Source organism: Heloderma suspectum, chromosome 17 (genome assembly GCF_057233095.1).
Source record: "Heloderma suspectum isolate Gila_16-S chromosome 17, 16-S_ref, whole genome shotgun sequence".
Taxonomy (NCBI): Eukaryota; Metazoa; Chordata; class Lepidosauria; order Squamata; family Helodermatidae; genus Heloderma; species Heloderma suspectum.
The window spans coordinates 8,264,769-8,289,088 of record NC_139474.1 but is presented as its reverse complement, the minus strand read 5'-3'; the positions used below and the strand labels follow the sequence as shown (position 1 = coordinate 8,289,088).

Sequence of the window (24,320 nt, the reverse complement as noted above, 5' to 3'; positions counted from 1 at the left end):
CTCTTCAATGTACAGGACGTCGGGTTCTAGCAACCCAGGAACAGGATGGCTGCCAGTGTTTTGATTGCAAAAGAACTGACCTGCTGAACATCTGGGCACCCAGGGGTGGAATTAGAGCCGGATTGGGCAGAGCCAGGGCAAAACTTGGCAGATGGAAGGCACCAGAGGGGTCTTGAAGCTGGGATCCCAGAGGTCAAGTTGTGGCACTTATCTTGCGCACCACCCTTGCTCTGTTTCTGCTTGCCAGCCTGGGCGGATCGTGCTTTGAGGGTGGCAATACCAGTCTGCCTGAGCCTTCCGTCAGCTGAGCCCCCAACAGCCAATCCATGCCCACCTGGCCCCATAAAGGCCCAACCTCAGAGCCTTTGACTGGGCACGTGCTTTTGGGCATTCAGGTCCTCAGTTGCTGCCTCAATCCTGATCCTTGCAGGTACGCATGGACAAAAAAGAAATGTTGTTGTTTATTCGGTCAGTCGCTTCCGACTCTTCATGACCTCATGGACCAGCCCATGCCAGAGCTTCCTGTTGGCCGTCACCACCCCCAGCTCCCCCAAGGTCGAGTCCGTCACCTCCAGAATATCATCCCTCCACCTTGCCCTTGGTCAGCCCCTCTTCCTTTTGCCTTCCACTGTCCCTAGCATCAGCATCTTCTCCAGGGTGTCCTGTCTTCTCATTATATGGCCAAAGTACTTCAGTTTTGCCTTTAATATCATTCCCTCAAGCGAGCAGTCTGGCTTTATTTCCTGGAGCATGGACTGGTTTGATCTTCTTGCAGTCCAAGGCACTCTCAGAATTTTCCTCCAGCACCACAGTTCAAAAGCATCTATCTTCCTTTGCTCAGCCTTCCTTATGGTCCAGCTCTTGCAGCCATAGGTTACTACGGGGAATATGCGGAAATGCATCACCTAAAAAATGACAAAAGAGAACACTGATTTACATAACATGTATTATTATTATTATTATTATTATTATTACAAATGTAATCTAGGCGGTTTACAAATGTCAGAACATTAAAAGTACAATATGCAAAATTTAAAATATAAAAACACAATATAAAATATAAAAACAGACGGTATACACAAAGACAACATATCTAAAAACAACTTTGAGCAATCAGCCAAACCATAAAACAAATCCAGGATCAATTAAAACCCTTCACATGCTGCCAAACGCCTGGCAAAAGGGAAAAGTCTTGACCTGACGCTGAAAAGGTAACAATGTTGGCATCAGGCGGGCCTCATTGGGGAGATCATTCCACAGTTGGGGGGCCATCACGGAGAAGGCCCTCTCCCTTCTGTATAGGGAGAAGGTATTGGTGTAGGCATCAGTGCTGTATAGGTATTGGTGCAAGTCCACAACAGAGGACTGACCTCAAGTAGACATCATCTGGCCACTTTGCTTGCAGGGGCCTGGCTACAGGTTATGGATCGAGTGAGGACAGGATCTAATTTTGTACTGGTTTTCAGACACAGATACTGATTAGCAGGCAAGAACATAGTTTTACTCATCAGCCCAGTAAAATCAAAATGGCTGGTTTGCTACCCTATTGGAGAAGCAGCCTATATTTCTGCAAGTCCAAACCCTTCTTTGTGGTCTCCACCAACAGGGATCCCATGATGAGTGAGGAGGCAATGTCTCTCTGCACAGAGACACATTACAGACCCCCAACATGGGACATGGTAAAATACAGGCACTCTGCCTGCACCCACCTGCCCACCTTGTCATAATGATATTGAGCTAATTTAGAGCCATAATCAAACCATCATCCTTGTTCCTCCTAGGATGAATTAAAACCTGGGGACCTCATTGAGATCTTCCGTTCTTCTTGTCAGCACTGGGCCATCTACGTTGGGGATCGAAAGATTGTCCACTTGGCAACTGAACGTAAGTTTCATGATACCTAGGGCAACCTATGCTGGCTGTGATGGGATTATTTGGTACTGCTGCCTCTGGTTAAAAAGGCACTTAGCAGAGAAAAAACCAAAAGGGAGAACAGAATGAGCATTTATCAGTCCCACTTGCACACAAAGGCTGAAAAGAAAAAGAAGAGAGACCACACCTTTCTTTAGTGAAGAAAGAAATACAGCTTTACTCACAAGTATTCTTGCATATAAATGCAGGTACAGCGTAGGGTTTCAAACAGTTTGTTCAGTCCATTTTGTGTTCCTTTACACAGGCAGCTCGAGAGAGAGAGCAAGTCATGTGCACCCAGCAATGCTGGAAGATCAGAGAGAGAGCAAGAGGAAAGGCGGGGGGAGAGGAATCGGGGGAAGGAAAGGGAGGAGCAGGAAACCACACTGTAGGCTATAGAGATCCCAAGGCTAGCTGTGCCCACATTCCCATGAACAAAGTGCAACACTGCCCCCTTCCCATAACTTGCAGATGAGGTTGCAATATTCCCAGCAGGTTCTGCTGACCAATCCAGAGCAGTGGTTGGTTTGTTTGTTTATTACATTTCTCATCATTCCAACAACCAATGTTCTCTGGGCAGATTACGAACAGTTAAAAGTCTAGACTGCCATAGAAGCATTTTAGTCTTTTAAATGGTTCTCAGATTTGTTTTTTGCGGACCGCTTGAACATTGCTGGAGGGTTTTGGTGGACTGCTCAAAAAACCTTTGTCGTGTTCTGCAAATGAAAGCACACCCATAACTCCTTTTAATCCCTCTTGTCCTTAACTGGCGTGCATTTCCCCTTCTCTCTGTGCTCCTTCCAAGGGGACCATCTTGCAGATGGAACACCCAACACTTTGGCGGTCTTGTCCGACAGAGCGTACGTAAAGAAGGATTGGCTGGAAGACGTCGTACGGAAGGACCAATTCCGAGTGAACAATAAACATGACGAGACCCACCCGCCACTCCCCCTGGCCAAGATCCTCTGGCAGGCAGAGGATCTGGTGGGGAGGGAGATGCCCTACACCTTAAACAGCCACAACTGCGAACATTTTGTGATGGAGTTACGTTACGGAGCCGAAATGAACGAACAGGTGTGTGGGGTTGCTGCGTGCTTAACACGGAAGGGAAGGTGGAGGGTCAGGTTCCATGTACCGGCAATGGTGGGGTGTATGTAAGTGTGTATTCTTTGTAATTTGTTTGAAGGTTGTGTGGTGTAGTGGTTAGTGCAGGCACCTTCCAGATGGCCTACCTTTCAACTATTTTTAAAAAATGTATATTGGTTCTTAGATGCTGCTTTTCGGCCAAGCAAAAGGCCACTACTCCACACCTAAAAAAATATATTGTAGAGTTGGACAAAGTGCAGAAAAGGGCAACTAAAATGATCAAGGGGCTGGAGCAACTCCCCTGTGAGGGAAGGTGACAGTAGCTAGGATTGTCTGGCTTGGAAAAAAGGCAAATAAGGGGAGACAGGAGAGAGGTGTACGAAATTATGCCTGGTGTGGAGAAAGTGGAGAGGGCGATGTTTCTCTCCCTCTCTCATAATGGGTCATCCCATGAAGCTGATTGATGGGTCAGATAAAAGGAAGGACATCTTCACACGGCGCAGAGTTAAACTATGGAATTCACTACCACAAGAAGTAGTGATGGTCACCAGTTTGGATGGTTTTAGCAGGGGGTTAGACAAATTCCTGGAGGAGAAGGCTATCAAGGGCTTCTAGTCCTCATGGCTATGTGCTGCCTCCAGTATCAGAGGCAGTCTGCCTATGTACTCCAGTTACTGGGGATTATGGGCGGGAGGGTGCTGTTGCACTCCTGTCCTGCTTGTGGGTCCCTACAGGCAGCTGGTTGGCCACTGTGGGAGCAGAATGCTGGACTAGATGGACCCTTGGCCTGATCCAGCAGGGCTCTTCTTATGTTCACTCCCCAACTGGCTTTCAAAGCAATAAAATACAATGCATGAACAGTGCAACCCGTTACATGTTTACCCAGAAGTAATTAACATTGAGTTCAGTGGGACTTACTCCCAGGTAAGTGTATATTGCAGTCCACAGGATGCATGCGATCCCCCACGAGGTTTTGTTTGAGCCCCTCCTTGCTGGGTTCCCTGCTGCTGTGACCACCACCAGGGTGCTGGAATCCCAGCAATTCTGTTGGAAAGCAAAGCACCTTGTTTCTCTGGAGAATTGCTGGGATCTGGCTGCACAGATACCTCTGGCAGAGGGGAAGGGGCACCCCCCCCGGTGGTTCTGGGGAGGGGCAATGCAGACCCCCCCATCCCACCGAAGTTGCCCACTCCTGGTGTATACAATTGCGTCCTAAAAATCACAAATAGGAAATAAACAAAGCCATAAAACCGAGTGTACGGCTATCTCTCTCTCTCGATTTGGAGATATGACTATTACTGCATTGTGCTGTCGCTTTGCTACGTCCTTTAATAGCAGCAGCTATTAATGTTGCTGTGTTGTGTGTCCCCCCCCCCCCCGCCCCATAACATAAAGCTTGGTATCCTCTAACATAAAATTTAACATAAGAACTGCAAAGACTTTCCTGGGAAAGGTTTAAGGCCGTAGACAAATGGCCACTTCACCTTAAATGCTGTAGAAATTATATTGTGGGCTGGGCTGGGGGGAATACATGAGTCACATTTTTTACTTCCTCAGATCCATATGGACACTGACGTTCCGCTACTGGATTTCTTGCCATATCCAGTAGAACAATATTATGTTGTTCATAGAACGAACGGTAAGGCGGTAATCCTAGCGAGGGAAAACGCTCGCCTGAACCTTGCCATCCACAATTAAGCAGAGACCATTCATGAAGATACAGCCACAGGAATAATGCTCATATCACTAAATGCGTGGGGAAGAGGGAAATCGTTTTTTTCAAACCTGGTGTCAAAGTATGAATAGCAGAACTGCTTGGTCAGTTATCCAGACAAGGGAGTTCCACACTCTAGGGGCCAACACAGAGAAGGCCTTGTGCTTCACAGCAGGCCTGTTCTCTGTTGCTCCAGAGAGCAGGGCTGGAACTGTGTGGAAATAGCAAGGAAGTGGATTTTGGATAAACATTAGGAGAAAGTTCCTCATGGTAAGAGCTGTTCGGCAGAGGAACAGATTGCCCCAGGCGCTAAAAGGCTCTGCTTTGCTGGAGGGATTGAAGCAGAGGCAACTGTCAGGGATGCTGTGGTTGCAGGCAGTAGAAGCTGGTGGCTCTGATGTCAGTGGGGCAGTGAATCCGCTCCGGGTTTCAGTCAGAACTCTAAAGGCGCTATCCAAGGAGCTGAACCTGATCCCCCAAATAGGTTCAGCATCATGGATAGCTCCTTTAGAATTCTGACTGGCTCTGACTAAACCTAGAGCAGATTCACCACTGCCCTGACGTCTGGGCTGCTTGCCTCCACTGGTTGAAGGACTGAGCAGAGGGGTGGGCTAGATGACCTCCCAGATCCCTTCCAGCCATATGGTTCTGTGCTTCTAAGATCCAGATTGTATCCACTCCAGACTTTTTAAATGTTGAAGCCACAACAAATGCTAAACAGTTCCATGTGCCCCTCATAGCTTTTTGCCATGCTCTTCCTCTGCCCCCCAGGAAGTTCATAAGCTACAATGGTTCCTATTTATCTGGAACATTCCATATTTGGGGAGGGATTTTTTTTTTCTGTCCTTGGGAAATAACTGTCCCTATTTTGGGGAAGGGTGTTAATTTCTGTCCCTCCTCCAGGTGCCTTAGAAGTTAAATCTCTGAACAGGGAGGCCATCTTGATTCCAGAGTACACCCAGTGTTGGCTCCAGGTTTTCTGGGGCCCTTGGGCAAGACCCCCTCCATGGGCCCCCTCCCTTCTCCTCTTTCCCATCATGGCTGCCGCTTGCTTGCTTGACAGGCAGGGAGCCAGGGAGCAAGCAGGCCATGGCATCTACTCCTCTTTCTCACCACCTCTGTTCTCTGGGCCAGAGCGAGAGGCAGGTGAACAAGCAGGTTGCAAGGGTAAAGGGAAGGAGCAACTCCCAAGGGGCTCTTGATAGTGGGCCCCTGCTGGGGTGTGGCCCTTGGCAGCTGCCCAACCGTGCCTACCATTGACAGTGGCCCTGGGCGCGCCCATGGACTGCAAATGCCGGTGCTTTCCTCATCTTAGAATCATAGAATCATAGAAGAGTAGGGTTGGAAGGGGCCTCCAAGACCATCGAGTCCAACCCCCTGCTCAATGCAGGAATCCAAGTCAGAGCATCCCCGACAGATGGATGTCCAGCCTCGTCTTGAATGCCTCCACTGTGAGAGAGCCCGCGACCTCTTCTATGCCACCGTCACTGCCTGCCCAGTTATTCAACATTGCTGCATGCATTGAGTTGCTGGGGGCTGTTCTATAGTTAGCACAAAGCTGTCTATTGCGAAACAGACTCACTTAAGCTGTAAAAAAGGAAACTGGCTGACCTTCCTTGGTTAAGCGGATCGTTTCCTAGTGGTCAGACACCGTCAGCTGATGTTTCTTCAATGGCAGCTCATGCCAGGTGATGTTCTCCTGATAGCTGGGAAATGGGAATCTCTCTCCTGCCTTTTGGAATGTGACCCCCATTCGAGTTTGGGAAAGTGACACCTTTCCTGCAGCTAGTGGAAAAAACAAACCAACCAGTTTGCAGTTTGAATTTAGAGCACTATGAACTGGCCAAGGCACTGCTGTTTAATATTTACCTTTACATCCCCCCTCCACCCCCGCCTTGTAATTTGGAGAACTTTCAAGGCAGCTGAACATCTCTCTGAATAAAGAACAATCAATACAGAACAACATGAGAAACAAATCTCTGAAACGCAATCCATGAAATAATCGAAGCGACAGTCATGAGTAAAACCAACAAACAAAACTCACAGAAACAAAACAAAACTCAAAAGAGGCAACAGCAAATGAAGCAATACAAGCCTGAACCATTTCTTAAAGTCTAAGCTTGACATTTAAATCTCATTAAATGGGGCACTCAGTAAACAGGGAAGAGCATTCTAGACTTGAGGAACCACCACTGAAAAGGCCCTTTCCCCAGTCACCACCTGCCTAGCCTGTCATGTAGGGGCATCCAGTTGCTCTCTTTGAGAGAGTGATGCAGGATTAGCAGCTGTGCTGCCTGTTGAAGGAGTCCTACTTACCTCCACAATTAGGAGCCATGTGAACCTCCTGAGGGAAGGGGTTCCCCAAAGGTGGGGCTGCCACCAAAAGGCCCTGTCTCCCTTGCCCGCCAGTCTAATATATCTTGAGGGTGGCCCCACAGGCTGGAACTCTGAGGCTGATCTCAAGGCCCAATATGTTCATATCGGTGCAGGTGGTCGTTCAAATAACCTAGCCCCAAATCATTTAGGGCTTTCAACGGGGCCCAAAAATGAGTAAGTAACCAATGCAGCTGGTGCGGTATAGGTGTTAAGGTGTTAAGAGCTATAGTATAGCTCTTATGTTCTTTAAAAAAGAAGTAAAATAAAATATAGTAGCTGTTTGACCCTATCTGGACTGGGATAGGCAACAGTTACCCATGCTCTTATAACCTCCTGGTTGCATTACTACAATGTCTTGTACATAGGGCTACCTTTGAAAACAGTTTGGAAACTTCAGTTAGTCCAAAATAGAGCAGCTAGTCTTCTAACCAGGTCTGGTTGATATGATCATGTGGCACCAGAGTTTCATCAGCTGCACTGGCTTCCAATCCATTTCTGAGCCCAGTGCAAACAAAGGGGCTCTGTTGACCTCTAAAGCCTAACCACCTTGGGGCCAGAGCATCTGGAGGAATGTCTCCTTCCGTATGTACCTGCCTGGACCATTACATTATCTTCAGAAGCCTTCCTCTGGGCGCTCCTGTTGAAGAAAATTAGGAGGATGGCTACAAGAGACAGGTCCTTCTCAGCTGTGGCACCCCGTTGATGGAATGCCCATCCCAAGGAATCTTGCCTGGCGCCCATCCTGAATCACAGAATAGTAGGGTTGGAAGGGGCCTACAAGGCCATCGAGTCCAACCCCCTGCTCAATGCAGGAATCCCAGTCAGAGGTGAATATTCCGAGGAATCTTCTCGGTTCCATGTGAAGCCACTTCTCTTCTCCCACGCATTTTAGAATTTCAGATTTTTATTATTGTGAGGCCTTTTGAATCTCGATCGTATTATTTATCATTGCTGTTTTTAACCCGTTTCTAACCTTAAAAAAAAAGCTTGTTCTATTGTGTGAGGTGCCCTGTGACTCTTTTGTTATAGGGCGGCAGATGAACATTATTCGCTCGACTTCCAGAGAGATAGCCATATTAGTCCATCACATTAGTGGTGCCTCACGAACCTGCCATCTGTTTTTTCATAGGAAGATATAAAACCCGGAGACCTTATCGAGATCTTTCGCTCTTGCTATCAGCACTGGGCCATCTACGTTGGAGAGGGGAAAGTTGTTCACTTAGCCCCTGAATGTAAGTTTCCAGGGAAACCAGTTGGCCAAGCTCCAGGGTTGGGGTTTCCATAAAGGATCTACGAAGAATTAATAAAGAACGGATATAATAATATTAATAAAAATAATAATCTCAATTGTAGAAATGCAGGAAAGTCACCACCGTACCTCGGAGAGTCACTTTCCTGGGTCTCTTAGCCTTAATTAGTCCCTGCAGTTTTTCCTGGCCTATTGGTGGCCTATTTCTGGTAGATGTTGATCCCCTGTGGTTCTTCACTCTCTTCCTTTCCTCTGCAAAGGTGACCGTCTTGCTAACGGCGCTGCCAGCGTATTGGCGGTCTTGTCCGACAGAGCGTACGTGAAGAAAGACTGGCTGGAGGTTGTGGTGCGGAAAGACCAGTTCCGAGTGAACAACAAACACGACCATACCCATCCTGCGTTGCCGCTTCCCAAGATCCTCCAGCGGGCAGAGGAACTGGTGGGCCGGGAGATGCCCTATAACCTGACTAGCCACAACTGTGAACACTTTGTGATGGACTTGCGATATGGAGTTGCGATGAGTGACCAGGTGCGAGCGTGAGGTGGCTGTGATACCTTGAATCACAGAGTTGGAAGGGATTTCCGAGGTCATATAGTCTAACCTCTGGGCTAATGCAGGAATTCTGCTGCTGCAGAGAGTCAGTGTGGTGTAGCGATTAGAGTCTTGGACTAGGATTCAGGAGGTCCAGGTTCAATCCAGGAGGTTAGACAAATTCCTGGAGGAGAAGGCTATCACTGGCTACTAGTCCTGATGGCTCTGTGCTATCTCCTGTATCAGAGGCAGTCTGCCTATGTACACCAGTTGCTGGGGAACATGGGTGGGAGGGTGCTTTTGAACTCATGCCCTGCTTGTGGGTTTTCCATAGGCAGCTGGTTGCTCACTATGTGGGCAGAATGCTGGACTAGGTGGACCCTTGGTCTGATCCAGCACCAACTTGACCACTTTCATGTTCCCCACTTGGCCATGAAGCTCGTTGGGTGACTTTAGTCCAATCACTGGCTCTCAGCCTAACCTACCTCACAGGGCTGTTGTGAGGATAAAATGGAGGGGAGGCCATGTAAGCCGCCTTGGGTTCCTTGCAAGAGGAAAAAAGGCGGGATAGAAATATATTAATAATAATAACAACAACAATAATAACCATGATGATGATGATGATAATATAGCATCACTGATAGGTGTCCAGGACTGGCGTCAACGGTAGGCATGTTCAGGCATCTGCCAAGGGCCCACTCCCCAGAAGGGGCCCACTGATGGGATCCCTTCTGGACTTCCTCCTCCTCTTCACCCTTGCAACCTGGTCTTGGGCCCAGTCAATGGCGGTAGTGAGAAGGAGGAGCAGGAGATGCCACGGCCCGCTTGCTCCCTGGCTCTCCGCCTGCCAAGCAAGCAAGCAAGCGGCGGCCATGATGAGAAAGAGGAGGAGGAACAAGAGAGCTGGTGACCATGGCGGGGAGAAGGTGAGGGATGGAGGGGGCCCACTGAAGGTACTTTGCCCAAAGGCCCTGGCAAACCTGGAGCCCTGTAGGTGCCCATTCAGCCGCCACTTAAGAACCTACGACCCAGAGAAGAGCCCGCCAACTTCCGAGTCTGAGCGCTGCTGAGCAGCTCGGGAGGGAAACTTTTTTTTCTTTAAGAAACAGTTGGAAGTGGGGCAACAGGGGCTTCGTTGCCCACGCTGTGCAGGCGAATTTGTTTTGTCCTGCTGTCACCCCCTGGTTCTAAAGAGGCTTTGCAGATTTGTGAAGCAAGACAAAACCCCTTCAGACTCATCTGGACCAGAGAAGGGAGCAAGCTCAGCATGCACGCTGTGGGCGACCTTCAGATCTGTCGTCTAATTACCCAAGGTGCTGTAGCGGCTCAGCCGTGGGCCGTAAAGTCCCTGTGGCCGCCGTCTCACTTGAAGGCCTTAGGCAGGCCACCGTTCGTTCAGCCTCAGTCTCCCTCCGCTCCCGTCTGCAATATGGGCCTAACTTACAGGCCCGTTGTAAGGTTTTGTCAGACAGTTCCACGCTGAGCACTTGAAATGCTCAGAATGCTGCAGCAGCGCCTGACGTTGCTACTCCCATGTAGACCCCTAAAGGCTCTCTTTTTCGACCCTTCTTCCAGGTCACCGAAGCCATTGCTGTGGGGACAATTGGCATGATGGGCGTGGCTGCCGCCATGATCCGATCTGCGGCCAAGAGGCGCAAGCACCGCTACGAATAGCTCGTGGGGAGGGCCAGGGGCCTCCATGGCGAGATCCTTACCACCTCTGGGGGTGTTTGACTGCCTAGTGTCCTTTATTTGTCATATTGTTTTCAGACCACCAGACCCAAAATTAAATCAGATTTTGTGACAGAAACCACCCACCCACGCCGTGCTTGGAGCCAATAAAACTCTCTTCAGGACTCCGGCTTGTGGTGGCGACTTTTTTTTTAGTACTAGGCCCCATTTGGTGGATGTTGCTAGGCAACCAAGAGGCAGGGGCACTATCTCCTTCTGGCTAGGCAACTGGTGGTCCTCATGGTTGCTAAGCGGCACAAAGGTGGGTGACAGCAGCACCCTCTTGAGGCTGGAGCTAGGCAGCCAAGAGGCAGTAGGCCCATCAGCCTTTCATGGTCTCTTTGCTCATTCTGAGGGAAATGGGGTGAGGGAAAGGAAGTCGTTGTTTTGCAGGTTGTGCTTCCTGACTCTCCAACAGCGTATCGAAAATGGCCAGTTTCTAACTTTCAGTCACGTGACTGTCACGAAAACAGGAAGCCAAGAATCAGGGTTGCCTCCAGATTTCACGGGGCCTTCAAAAAGGTGCCCTCTGCTGGCCCCCTTCCTACCATGGTGGGACCTGGCAGCTGAAGGTGCCATTTTGATTTCCCACAATGCCCCCGAGTGATGCTATGTTAGGGGCCTTGTGGGAAATTAAAATGGTGGCTCTCAGCCACGTGGCACCTTGAAGAGGAGCCTCAGGGAAGCATCAGCAGGAGGCCAGGGCCCTGGCGGCTGCCCAAGGATGCTGTGTGCCTGCTAAGGACCTGTGGGAAGGGCTGTCCTTCACCATTTAGATCATTATGTCCACCATTTCATGCCGCTCCCTTTCCTGTTCTCTTCTGTCCCTGTTCTCTCCTCTTAGGGTTGCCATATTTTTTCTTCTTCTGCTCCTGTGTCTCTAACAGAAGCAGGAATACAGCAGGTGAACTTTTGTTGGCATGGAGAAAGAGTGATGGCGAAAGCTTCCTTCTGTGAGCCTGTTAAAGGCTCACAACAAAGATGGCAACTCATCTCCCCTGTCAACTTACTGTTTTGCCTCAGTCTCCAGCATGCCTCACCTCATCCCAGTCTCTGATATAAAAATATTCTTTTGTATTTATTTTTTTTGTTAAAAAAGAAGTTCTCCTGTACTTTCCAAACAGCGGTGCAGCTAGGAAATTTTAGACCCTGGACTTAATGGTTCTGTGTGTATGGGGTGGGTAGGGCAGGGGGGCTTCAGATGGCCAGATGTATTATGATAGTAGTGAAGTGTACAACTAACATGTCCTCCCCGCCATCCCATGCACACCAGTTTCTGGGGAACATGGGTAGGAAAGTGCTGTTCGTTGCACTCATGTCCTGCTGGTAGGTTCCCGGTCAACAGCTGGTTGGCCACTGTGTGAACAGAATGCTGGACTAGATGGACCCTTGGTCTGATCCAGCAGGGCTCTTCTTATCAGAGAATCATAGACTAGCAGGGTTGGAAGGGGCCTATAAGACCATTGAGTCCAACCTCCTGCTCATTGCAGAAATCCAAGTCAGTATCTGTCCAGCTTCATCTTGAACGCCTCCAGTGTGGGAGAGCCCACCGCCTCCCTAGGTCATTGGTTCCATTGTTGTGATGCTCTAACAGTCAGGACGTTTTTCCTGATGTTCAGCCAGAATCTGGCTTCCTGTAACTTGAGCCCATTATTCCGTGTCCTGCACTCCGGATGATCGAGAAGAGATCCTGGCCTTCCTCTCTGTGACAACCTTTCAAGTACTTGAAGAGCACTATCATATCTCCCCTCAGTCTTCTCCTCTCGAGGCTAAACATGCCCAGTTCTTTCAGTCTCTCTTGATAGGGCTTTGTTTCCAGTCCCCTGATCATCCTTGTTGCCCTCCTCTGAACCGTCTCCAGTTTGTCTGCATCTTTCTTCAAGTGTGGTGCCCAGGACTGCACACAGTACTCCAGATGAGGCCTAACCAGTGCTGAGTAGAGGGGAACTAGGACTTCACGTGATCTGGAAGCTATACTTCTATTAATGCAGCCCCAAATAGCCTGGTCTTATGTTCTTAATGGCTTCTACATTCCTGATATTTATTTATTATTTTGATATGACGGTGACAACAAAATTGTTTGCCCAGTCTGATAAAAACAATAAAATACTCTGAGCATGTGCAGTTCTGCATTTTAAACTCACTGAAATCATAGCAACAGCATGATTAAAGGAATGCAATGCAGCTTGCTTCTGATGCCCTCATCACCTGCTGCTCTCTGCGGGGTCATTTGGGGCCCCTCTGGGCTGTGGGGCCTTGGAGCTTGGTCCCAAAGTCCAACCCTACCTGCACCACTGTTTCCGAAGCGCTGTGATATTCCCCTCTCCCTCGGATGACATCCATACACTTCAGTTCCTCCACCCTTCCTGCTCCCCTTTCGGCTCGCAGAAATTGAAACACCCCATTGGTCACCGGAGGATCCCGGGGGCAGCCCCTGATGGGTTGCATTACCATGGACATAAATTTAAATGGATGGGGCTATTACTTTGCCAAGTGGGGAGGGGGGAGCGGGAGGCTGCTAGCAGTCCTTTGCTGGCTCAAAGAGCTCTCCATACATTCTCTCTTTATGGCCAGAGATAATGAGATTGTAAGGATGCCAGCAAAGAAGCTAGGCTAGGAAGATTACCAAGGGGTGCTTTTAAAGCTCTGGAGCGTAAGTCCATCTCTTGAGCGCGAGAGAGAAGACGGAGAGTGGGTGGTACGACTACACAGAAGTCCTCTTGGGACAGGGTGTGCGTGTGCTCCCCAAGGGAAGGCATCCTCAGACCTCTAAGGCAGTAATTCCCCAACCTGCGGGAGAAAGGCTGGTATGTCCAGGGAAAGAAACGAATGAAAAGCAGCATGGCCTGAGAGTGCATGAGGCGGCAACCTATCTGAAGCTAAGCAGGGCAGAATCTGGGCAATAGTTGGAGGGGAGACCACTTGGAATATGTAAAGGATCTTGGATTCCATGAGGGGTGTGTGTAGGGGGAAATTTTTGATAGAAATGCAACAGAAAGATGAATCATAGAAGTTGAGGGTTGGAAGGTGACTTGGGGATAATCTAGCCCAACCCCCTCGTCAGTTGTTGGCAGGTCCCGCCAATAGTGTGGTGTGAATCCATTCTCATCTGTGGACCTAAATGGCCTCTATGGCAATGGGCTTAAACATGGAGGTGGGCAGGCAGCAGAGGTTGGCGGGATACAGCTAGGTTGGCCATTTGTCCTACTCCACTGTCCTCTGTTTGAAGGGCTGTCACAGGACAGTTTTCTACTCAAAGGGCGATCCTCAATTTCAGAGGTGGGCAGAAGGTAGTTCTCCAGATGTTTTGGACTTCAGCTCCCAGGAGCCTTTGCTAGCATGACCAATGGTCATTAATGCTGGGAGCTGAAGTCCAACACATCTTGAAATCTACTTTCTGTCCAGTCCTGAACTATTTGAAGGCATCCTCTCTTTGAAGGACTGTCCAGCACAATCCTGTTTCAAGATAAATAGCTACTTAAGAAGGGAGAGTTGAAAATGGATGATGGACTGAGCAGGTACACAGGTCATCTGATCACAACCTTCTCCACTATGGCAAAATCGAGAGAGAGCCAGTGTGGCGTAGTGGCTAGAGTGTTGGACTGGGAGCCAGGAGATCTGGGTTCTAGTCCCCACTCGGGCATGGAAACTCACTGGGTGACTTTGGGCCAGTCACAGACACTCAGCTCAACCTACCTCACAGGGTTGTTGTTGTGAGGATAAAATGGAGAGAAGGAGGATTATGTACGCTGCCTTGGGTTCCTTGCAAGAGGAAAAAAGTTGGGATATAAATGCAACAAATAAATAAAATAAATGTTTTGTATTTCTTTTTAAGTTACAGTAATTATTTCCAGATTTTCATCTCTGCCTTTGTATGAACATATGCAAATGCCATGCAAATCCATGCCCTCTTATGTCTACTATTCTTGGGGATGAATTTCCTCTTTTTTGATGATGCAGAAGTGGCCGCTCTAGGCGGGGCATTTCCCAGAGCTCCTGACAAGACCACCTCATTTTGCCCAGAGGGAAAATGCAGCTAGGTCAGAGGCAGCCTGATGGAAGATGTGGTTTGCCTGCCCCACGCAGGTGAAGGCACTGCCCGGCCTTGCCTGGCCTGAGCTGAGGGCTCTCCACGTCCTGGAGCATTCTGGGAAAGACCCGAGCATTCGACTGGGCGGGGGGGAGGCCCAAATGATTCTTTACTTTCACTCCTCCCTGTTGGCCTTGCAGCTAAGGCTGCCAGTTGTCAGGAAAACAGGCAGGCAGTAAATCCTCCTTCAAACGGTTCGCTGCATTTAGCTTGCATTAATCCTTCTGCTCACCTTCTGGTGTGTCTTCTGTGTCGCCATCCACAAGCTCCAGGAAAGCGGTGTGTGTGTGTGTGTGTGTGTGCCACGCTGATGAGCTGCCTGGCCAAGCATCCCTCCTGCGACCCCAGCCACGCGGAAGGACCCTCCTTTGCCGAGGCCCCGCTGCGCACGCCGACCAACCCAAGCAGAAAAGCTGGAAGGCTTTTTCCCGTTCAACAGCTACTTCAGGCCTGCCTGCAGCCCGGCTGGTGAGTGAAATGGCTTTCCTTGAGAGGGAGGGCGCGGCCCAGGGTTGGGGGCAGCCCCGTGGCGCGAGACATGCCACTTCACAGCCATAAATCTTCCCGCTGTGACGAACAAACAAGCCCATCTCCCAGCTGATTGGATTCACGGCGCTCTCCATGGGGCAGCCTTGGCAAAGACACGGGGAAATGTCAAGCGGGGGCCGCCTCCGCATTGGTTGTAACACCCCAGCCCTTAAAAAGTCTTCACCTGCTTCCAGTTTGTTTCAGCTCCAAAATGTATACGCATAGGTGGAAGTCTGGAAAGGCTAACTGTAACTGAAACAGAAATACAGGACATCTCACTGTAGCGGAGAAGTCTGACCAGGTGAGCTGCTCAGTCCGCTGTCCATCCAGGTGCTGCTAACTGTGGATGGGGAACTCCAAGGTCCCTGCTCTGCTCCCCTTCTCATGGTTCCTCGACTTTAAAGCAGGCCTGGACTGGACACCTCTTCAAGTCGAGGACACACCTTCAAAGAGAGCACTGTCCTCTGCCAGTTCTCCAAAACAGAGGACCATCCTCTGTGAAGCAGGACATCTGACCACCAGTGCCAGCTCCAGGCTTTGGAGGGTGCTTGAGTAAGACGCCCTCCATTGGCCCCCTTCTGCAGTGAGTCCACCTTCTCACCATCATTGCCACAAGCATCCCTTGCTCTTCCTCCTCCTCCTCCTCTTCCTCCTCCTCCTCATGGCTCCCGCTTGCTTGCTGGTGGGTTAGAATCATAGAATCATAGAATAGTAGGGTTGGAAGGGGCCTACAAGGCCATTGAGCCCAACCCCCTGCTCAATGCAGGAATCCAAGTCAGAGCATCCCTGACAAATGGCTGTCCAGCCTCGTCTTGAAGGCCTCCAGTGGGGGAGAGCCCACCACCTCCCCAGGTAATTGGTTCCATTGTCGTATTGCTCTTACAGTCAGGAAGTTTTTCCTAGTTGCAAGTGGGTTGCAAGGGGGAAGAGGAGGAACAAATCCAAGGGGCTCTTCTCAGTGGGCCCCTGCTGGGGGGTGGGCCCGTGGCACGTGCCCGACGATGCCTACCCTTGACGCTGGCCCTGTGTCCTGCATCTCTTAAGTACCAAGGCTGCCCCTGGTGGCTGCAACCCAGCACGGCGTTTTGAGGCATTCCCAGAAAAAAGTAAGTCGGGCGGTAGGGCATCTCCTTTTGAGAGAAGATTCCAAGCAAGCAAGAGAGAGAGGTATTCCCAGTAACTTGGGCCACTGGGGGCAGCGGCATGTGTGTGTGCCAGGTGTAAGGGATCCATGGTGTTATTATTTAGCTCAGTGCCGGCTCCAGGAGCTTTGGAGGGCCCTTGAGCGAGAACCCCTCCATGGGCCCCCTCCCTCGAGTCCACCGGCTCAGCGCCATGGTCACCGGCTGCTGTCGCTCCTCCCCCCCTTCCTTATCGTTGCTCCCACTTGCTTGCTTGACAGGCAGAGAGCCAGTGAGCAAGTGTCAGGGTTGCCTCTGAACATATAGAGAGCCAGAGCAGCTCAGATTCTGAGGAAGAGCCACAACACGTGGGGGAGGAGCTTTCCCAGGCTTCAGAGGCACAGCTGGACGGAGATGCCCTCCCTTCACATTCCCCTGTGAGCGATAGCGAACAGGGGGAGGCGAAGGAAGGACAACCTGAACTCTTAGATGCAAGGCGCAGCCGCAGGCACACGCGGGAAATCGCAGGGGCTGAACTTTGGCGCTCTGCCCGATCGGCTCGGCGTCAACAGCTGCGCCTAGAGGTGTCACGGGACAGGGGGAGAGTTTCCCCTCCCACCCCTTAAGTTAAGAGAGTTTGCCGCCTTTCCCAAAGGGAGACCAACTTTCTTTGCTCCCCTTTGAACCCCTTTTCCTTTGCAGTCTGTGAGTCTCTAGCAATTTGCATCTGTATGCCTCATTAGGGTAAATGGAATTAAAGCCTTGGAAATGCAGCCTCTGGTCTGAGTGTTGATTTTGGCTGTTGGAGTTTGCAGCAGGGTGAAAGGGGAATCCTGACAGCAAGGAAGCAGGGGCATCTCCTGCTCCTCCTTCTTGCCACCTCCTTTGCCTGGGCCGGGGCGAGAGAGGCAGGTGAACCAGCAGGTTGCAGTGGCAAATAGGAGGAGCAACTCCAGGGGGCTCTGGTCAGTGGGCCCCTGCTGGGGTGTGGGCCCTTGGCAGGTGCCTGAGCATGCCGACCCTTAGCGCTGGCCCTGGCCAGTGGTTTCACTGGCTTTCCAGAGGGATTAGTCCAATTCAGGGAGGATGAGAGGTCTTGTACAATGTAATAGGCATGATGCCAAACTGGAACCTTTGTAATCTGAGGCAACAAGCCACTTTAATTACTACTCAATGGGGGGCAAGGATGAGGAATGGCTATCGCCTTCATGCCCTGTTTGTGGCCCCAAATCTGGCCACTTGGCAGTGGGATGATGGGTGAGATCTGATTCAGATCTACATGCCAGATCTGATTCAGCGAGGCTCTGCTTCATGTTCCCCTATTTGCTTCCCCTTTTGCAGCCATGTCCCGGGACCAGACTGAGTCGATGGTCAAGACGGTGGAGACCCTGCTCGCTGAAGCCGAGCAGCTCAAGAACTGCTGCCGGCGACAGAACAAGGACGTCAAGTCGACCCTGGAGGAGCTGCAGCGGGAGAACCGGGAGTTGGCCCAGAGCTACGAGCAGGCCGAGCAGGAGATGGAAGCCATGCGCAAGGCCCTGAGCGAACTGATGGACGCCAAGATAGCTTTCGAGGCACGCGAAAGACAAGTGTGCAAGCTCAGCAAGCAGCTCTGAGATGCTGGGAGTGTCACCTGCACAGCTGACCGTGGTCAATGGGACTAGCTTGTCCTTTCGGTGGGGATTCTTTACTGCTGTCGCTTTTCCTGATTTATCACCCGTTGCAATGATGCGGAAGCTTTTGTTTATACCCATCTCTTTTGGGGGCTCCTTTCCTCCTGCAAGAAAGAATCTGTACATCAGCATGGAAGAACTGAACTATCATCCCTCCATTGTGTAGTTGTAGGCCTTATATGGTGGCATTTTAAGACAGAAGAAGCATTGGAAAGATACTTTGCAGCCCCTGAGGAAAGAAAGTCCTTCCCAAAATGCCCTGGACATGATAAACGTTTTTGAGGCACCTGAGAACATTTTCTCCTCTGTTTTTTGACCCACAGGAAGCCATCTTGTGACATCCCTTCACATCGCTTCTGTGGTCACGGAGTTCCTGTTGATAAACACCCAGTTCATCTTGACACTTCTTCATCAGTTTCATTGCTGCCTGTTTAGCAGTCACTTGAAGTTTGGCTTTTATTGGTCTTCCATCTCCATGGAGTTTATTAATGTCTGTTTTGGGGGCCGCAGAGGGCTTCGCTCGGTCAACTTTGTAGTTATTAACCCATGGCTTGCAGGCTCCACACAGGGACCATAATTGGTTTCGATGTAGACTTGAAGGTCTTGTCTTCCGATCACCTGCCCCCAGTCATATCAGTTGCCTCAGCAACCCTGCTTGTAGTGTCCCATTGTACCTGTAGTGTGGAGATAGATGCTTGGCCTGTGGTCATATCCTGATGATACTGTTCCCTTGGCAACAAGTGGCTTCTTTCAAAGTTTTAGTGATTCTTGTACGGATGTAGCAACCTGGCGCTAGGGCCATACTCTCTTAGGGTGGCCACATACACATCATAAAAAAAGAGGAAACGCATCACCCAAAAAGAGCACAACAGAGGATGACAATTTGCATAACATTTGCATATGTAAATGTGTGTGTGTGTGTGTGTGTATATATATATATACATATGTGCAAATCTAGAAATAATAAGTATTATTTAAATAGAAATACAAGGCACCTCGCCGTAGTGGAGACGATTGACTAGGTGACCGATGTGCCCACTCAGTCTGATGTCCAGGTGCTAACTCTTGATGGGTAACTTCACAGCCCTTCCTGCTCTCCCTTCTTATGGTTCTTTATCTTTAAACCAGACTTGGATTGGACAGCCCATCAAATAGAGGACACCTTCAAATAGATGACTGTCCTCTGTCAGCCCTCAAAAATAGAGAACTGTCTGCTGTACAACTGGCCACCCTATACTCAACTTGACTGTTTTATGAGTAACCACTGTCTTGGATCCTCCCCACACAGTCTTGTATTACTGTCAGTAAGGTTGTGGAGAACTAAGGTGGTGCTAACCACACTTAGATTAATCTCCCATTGGCTTACTCAACTGCCTTTGATTCAGTTCTGTTGATATAATGTGTACCCTAGTAATATCCGGAAGCTCCAAGTAGGATTGGCATGGAAACTTTAAATACGTGTAACTGTGTTTTTCATGAAATGTTCAATATCGTCCCAAACCAATATTTTATTTAAAATATATATATTCAAAACAAGACTGGTATTCAGTTTGTGGATATTTTATTTTTTAATAAATAAAAGCCCTCCCAAGGTGGCGGGTGTGTTCGAGGCTGAGGCCTTCAGAAGAGCCCTTGTGCAGAGATGGGACAGAACTTTGGTTCTGTAAACAGGTGTACTATTTCATGCTGTGGATTCTGTAGATGCTCGGTGCTGAAGCCTAGGTTGCAGGGTGCTGTTATCTGTCAGGTCTTTAGCAGGGGTTAAGTTAGGTCAGGTTTCTTAAGGAAGTAAGACGGGAAGAGATCAGCACCATGGAACGTTCCTAGTGGGGCTGGAGGCCAGAGAGAGTTGTTTGTATGTTGCTCCAACAAGGAGCAGACCAAGACTGAGCTTTAAGTAGCAGTTCGGCCGCTTTTGGGCTGGCCGGCCCTGCTTCTACAGTGACTGAGGTGTTGTCTCTTAAAGGAGCCTGGCCTGTTTTAGCAGCCTCAGGCTTTGATGACATGGGAGTTGATGTGGCATGTGAGTGTCCTCATCACTGGAGTCTGAAGATGGCAAAGCAGCCTCCTCAGGCTTCAGGGGAGCCAACCCCTGGGATATTTTTGGGGTACTAGACCTTGGGGAGGTGGAATCTTCACGATGCCCTTCCGTGACTGAATCCTCTTCCTGAAGTCTAAACTCTGGAGCTTCCTCAGAGGACAAGGATCTTCTGAGGATGAGGGTTCAGGATCCTGGTGTATGACTCCAGGTAGATTAAGGCATTGGTAGACAGGATGCAGGAGTGATCAAAGAGTTCAAGTAGAATGGCAGGTGAGGGGTGGGATCAGGGACAGAGCACAGAGGAATAGATACCCAAGTGCATAGTCTTTGGCATCACTCCAGCTCTAGTCGGAATGCAGGAAGGAAACCAGTCGTCAACGTCTTTCCGAGGGACCGAGGGTGCAGGAAGGAAACTGGTCCTCAAAGTTGGCAATAGGACAGCTGGGACTTCCAGGGTGGGTACGATTCCGCCTTCCCTTGAGTGGACGAATGCTAACTCTTGAGCTGTATAGCAAGAGATTCAGGACAGTGCATCATTCATTTATGGCAGCCTTCCCCAGCCTGGAGTGTTGGACTACAGAGGTGCTGGACTTCAATTCCCACCACCCCCAGCCACTGGGGATGATGGTTGTTGTAGTCCAACACCCCTGGAGAGCGCTGGGTCGGGGAAGGCTGATGGATGGAATTTCCTACCAACAAAAGATGGCGATGGAAACTGACTCAAGATTGCTTTAAAAGGGGATTAGGGAAAGTCATGGAGGAGAGGTCTCTTTGCCATGGTACTAAAAGGAACTGCCATGGGCAGAGGCAGTATGCTAATTACTGGGGGGCAATAAAAGGGGTTTGTTGTGTTTATGTCTTGCTTGGGGGCTGAAGAACACAAGATGAGCCCTGCAGGATCAGACCAAAGCACTACCTAGCCCAGCATCCAGTTTTTTCCACACTGGGCAAGCACATGCTTATGGGAATCCCCTTTGTCCAGGGCAAAATATTTTGGGTGAGGCCCAAACGGTTTGGGACCATTACTAAAAAGTGGCATCTGCTTCAATAATCTACTACAACAATTATGTTTTGGATCCTGCTGGAATGGAGAAGTTCATCAAAAGAATGCTTTGTCCATTCTAGCAACTTCCACTAAAAAAATAGACTTACTTTATGATGTACTGGAATTTTTATTACGTACATCGAAGGTTGGAAATAATGGTTTCATGTATGCTGTAATTTGAGAGCCAGTATGGTGTAGTGGTTAGAGTGTTGGACTGGGACTTGGAAGATCTGGGATCTAGTCCTCACTTGGCCATGAAGCTCCCTGGGTGAGTTCGGGCCAGTGATTGACTCTCAGCTTTGCCTACCTCACAGGGTTGTTGAGAGGATAATTTAAGTCACCTTGAGTTTCTTGTGAGAGGAAGAAAGGCAAGGCATCTATATGTAATAATAATTAAATAATAAATAAATGGTTTTAGAGCAAGTTGTTTCAAGAGTGCAGCCAAGGTTCTGTATGTTGTTTTTTTAAAATCCGAATTATGCTCCCAGATTCTGCATCCAGAAAAGCTCAATACTTTGACCATCTTAGAATATGAAAAGTAGTGTCAGGGTAGAAACTGAGCTGATGGAACCCCAGAGCAGTTCTGATTCTGAGGAGGATCAGCAATCCGTGGGAGAGGAGCCAGCTCATCCCTCACAGGCACAGCAGCTGGCAGAGATTCCTCCTGCTGGCATTCCTGAGATAGATAGTGACCCTGGCAGTGAGCAAGTGCGGGAGGGGGGCTTACTGGACGCTCGACGCAGACGCAAAGAGCGACGAGCGATGGAGGACGCGGAAAGGAGACGTAGCGCCCGTTTGGTGTGCAAGCAACGGCCGCATCCCAGGGACCCAAGGGAAAGAGGGAGGATCTCTCCCTAGCCCATAAGTTCAGAGTCTTCAAGTGACTCTCCTTCAAACGGGGATCAATTGCCTACTCGGCACATAGGCCACTCTGCTGTTCCTTGCTTAGTCGCTGGTGATTAGCATCTGAAAGAGTCATTAAGGTGTAAAAGGATTAAAGCCTTGAAAAGAAACCTTCTGTCTGTGTCTTGAGTTGGCTATTGGAGTCTACTGAAAGAGGCCGCCAAGTAGCTTCTATGCCTACAGTTTGCATGATGAGTTGAATACATTGGGGATGGCCAAAGAGTTATGGGGATGCACTAGCAAATCCATCTTGGCTCTGTTGATCCTCAGCCTTTGGCTTAGTGGTTTTCCTATACGCTTTTCATTTGCCCCACAAGATCAGGTGTTTGCTAGGAACTATGGTGCTGGACTGAAGTGGGTTCCTTCCTCTATCAGTGAGGTCACTGGACCTGTGTCATACAAGGTCCAGTGTGCAGATGGTCAGTGTGGCATTGCCATGTTGACCAGCTGAGAAGGCGTTCTGGCCAGAGAGGGTTGTTATCAGCAGAGGTAGCTGCTGAAGATCTATCTGGAACGGATGTGTTTTTTTCACCGCTGGTTGAAGCACTAGAACCACTAAGTGATGCGAGCAGTCCTCCTTCCTTACCTATGGCAGTTACTGAAAGAAAGTCATCTGAGCAAGCTACACCTACTAGTCGAGTGCAGAGACCGTGCCATGAAAGGGTGCTTCCTTGTTGGCTGGAAGTCTATGATAGCTAAGGAGGGAGGAATGTTATGTATCCGGGGGCCGCGGGGCACTGTGGCTTAGTTATTGTTTGGACACTTGGAAGCTCCTGTAGAGTTGGGAGTAGCATCAGCGGGCGAGGCCTACTGATTCTTACAGTCATTCCTTCTGCCTGTACAACATTTTGTATTTGGTATTCCTATTAAAAAATTATAATCCCAGAGCAGAGATGCTTGCAACATGGAATTCTGTGCCCAGTAATAGATTCTGTACTCCAGTGGTGCAAGAACAGAAATACAGAAGGCACACAGCCCTGGATGTGACCCCTTGGTTCTCTTCCTGACTCCTTTCTCCCCTAGCTTCTAGGCCCCCTAGGTTGGTCTATTTCCCTAGCAATCCTTGCCCACCCCTGGAACATTCTCTGTAAGGCTGCTTTGATTTCTTTGTTTCTCAGGCTGTAGATAATCGGATTAAGGAAAGGGGTCAGGACAGCATAGACAACAGCCAGCACCCTGTCATAATCCAGGGAGTAACTTTTCGTCAGCCGGACGTACATGAACAGAATGCTCCCAAAGAAAATCAGCACCACAGTAAGATGCGCAGCACAGGTGGAGAAGGCTTTTCTCCTCCCGGTGGCGGTACGGATCTTCAGGATGGCCCTGATGATCCGCAGGTAAGACATTAAGATCAGGAGGAAGGTGGCCAGGATTTTGCAAGCATTGATGGTGAAGTCGACCAGAACGTTGACGGAGGTGTCGGTGCAGGCCAAGCTAAGCAGCGGGGGGAAGTCGCAGAAGATGTGCTCAATTTTATTGGGGCCACAGAAGGGAAGTTTGGAAACCAAGACGATTTCGGCCACGGGTCCCAGTAAGCCACAGATCCAACAGCTGGCCGCTAATTTGGCACACAGCTTGTTAGTCATGATGGCTGGGTAGTGCAGTGGGTGGCATATTGCCAGGTACCGGTCGTACGCCATCGCTGTGAGTAAGTAACATTCAGTAGCTCCCAATGAATGGAAGAAATAGATTTGCAAGAGGCATCCGGTGAAAGAGATGCACCTCCTCTCACTGAGCAAGTTAGAGAGCATCTTGGGAATGGTGGCAGCTGTATACCAGATCTCCAAGAAGGAGAGGATGCTGATGAAAAAATACATGGGCGTATGGAGCTGAGAGTCTGAGCGGATGACGGTGAAAATCAGCAAGTTGCCAAAGATGGTGAAGAGGTAGATGAAGAGGAGAAAGAGGAAAAGGAGTATGTGGAACTGCTGGAGGTTGGGGAAGCCCATGAGGATGAACTCGGTGACTTTGGTCTGGTTGAAAGTTTCCATGCCATCTAGAAGTTCATCTAGAGAAATATGAGATGTAGGCATATAGTAACAAGAAAGGAGAGCGTGGTGGTGACATGTTACACATAGCAGTGGCAAGGAGCTGGTTTGACTAGTGCAGGTAGTCCCTGAAGAAGAAATGTCTCCCTGAAATGTTGGGCTTGCACAAAAATAAACAGGCACTTGTGTGATCTTGTGTCACTTTGGGGTTTTGGGCAAGATTTGTGCCTCTCGTTGTTGGCTACATGTTGCATTCACCATGTCAAAAGTAGCTACGGGTAAGCCAGGTTCTGACTATTGACAATTCTGAAGGCTCCCTCGGAGTCAGGCTG

The 24,320-nt window shown here is 49.5% G+C and overlaps 2 protein-coding genes across 2 annotated transcripts; one reads left to right on the top strand and one right to left on the bottom strand.

Moving 5' to 3' along the window:
• Positions 1 to 1,786: 1,786 nt before the first annotated feature.
• On the top strand, positions 1,787 to 10,726 carry LOC146334367 (phospholipase A and acyltransferase 3-like). Its single transcript, XM_084824329.1, has 5 exons — positions 1,787 to 1,884; positions 2,717 to 2,985; positions 8,217 to 8,319; positions 8,597 to 8,865; positions 10,444 to 10,726. Exons 2-5 carry the CDS (start codon positions 2,908 to 2,910, stop codon positions 10,540 to 10,542), a joined length of 549 nt encoding a protein of 182 aa, XP_084680455.1. The 5' UTR covers positions 1,787 to 1,884; positions 2,717 to 2,907; the 3' UTR covers positions 10,543 to 10,726.
• Positions 10,727 to 23,019: 12,293 nt separating this feature from the next.
• Positions 23,020 to 23,991, bottom strand: LOC146334366 (olfactory receptor 6N1-like). The gene has a single exon (XM_084823610.1). It carries the CDS (start codon positions 23,989 to 23,991, stop codon positions 23,020 to 23,022), a length of 972 nt encoding a protein of 323 aa, XP_084679736.1.
• Positions 23,992 to 24,320: the final 329 nt, after the last annotated feature.

Excerpts from the sequence above, each read along its gene's own strand:
- LOC146334366 (XM_084823610.1), bottom strand. The coding sequence starts at position 23,991 with ATGGAAACTTTCAACCAGACCAAAGTCACCGAGTTCATCCTCATGGGC.
- LOC146334367 (XM_084824329.1), top strand. The coding sequence starts at position 2,908 with ATGCCCTACACCTTAAACAGCCACAACTGCGAACATTTTGTGATGGAG. Across the intron at positions 2,986-8,216 it reads GAGCCGAAATGAACGAACAG|GAAGATATAAAACCCGGAGA; the intron begins GTGTGTGGGGTT and ends GTTTTTTCATAG. Across the intron at positions 8,320-8,596 it reads TGTTCACTTAGCCCCTGAAT|GTGACCGTCTTGCTAACGGC; the intron begins GTAAGTTTCCAG and ends TCCTCTGCAAAG.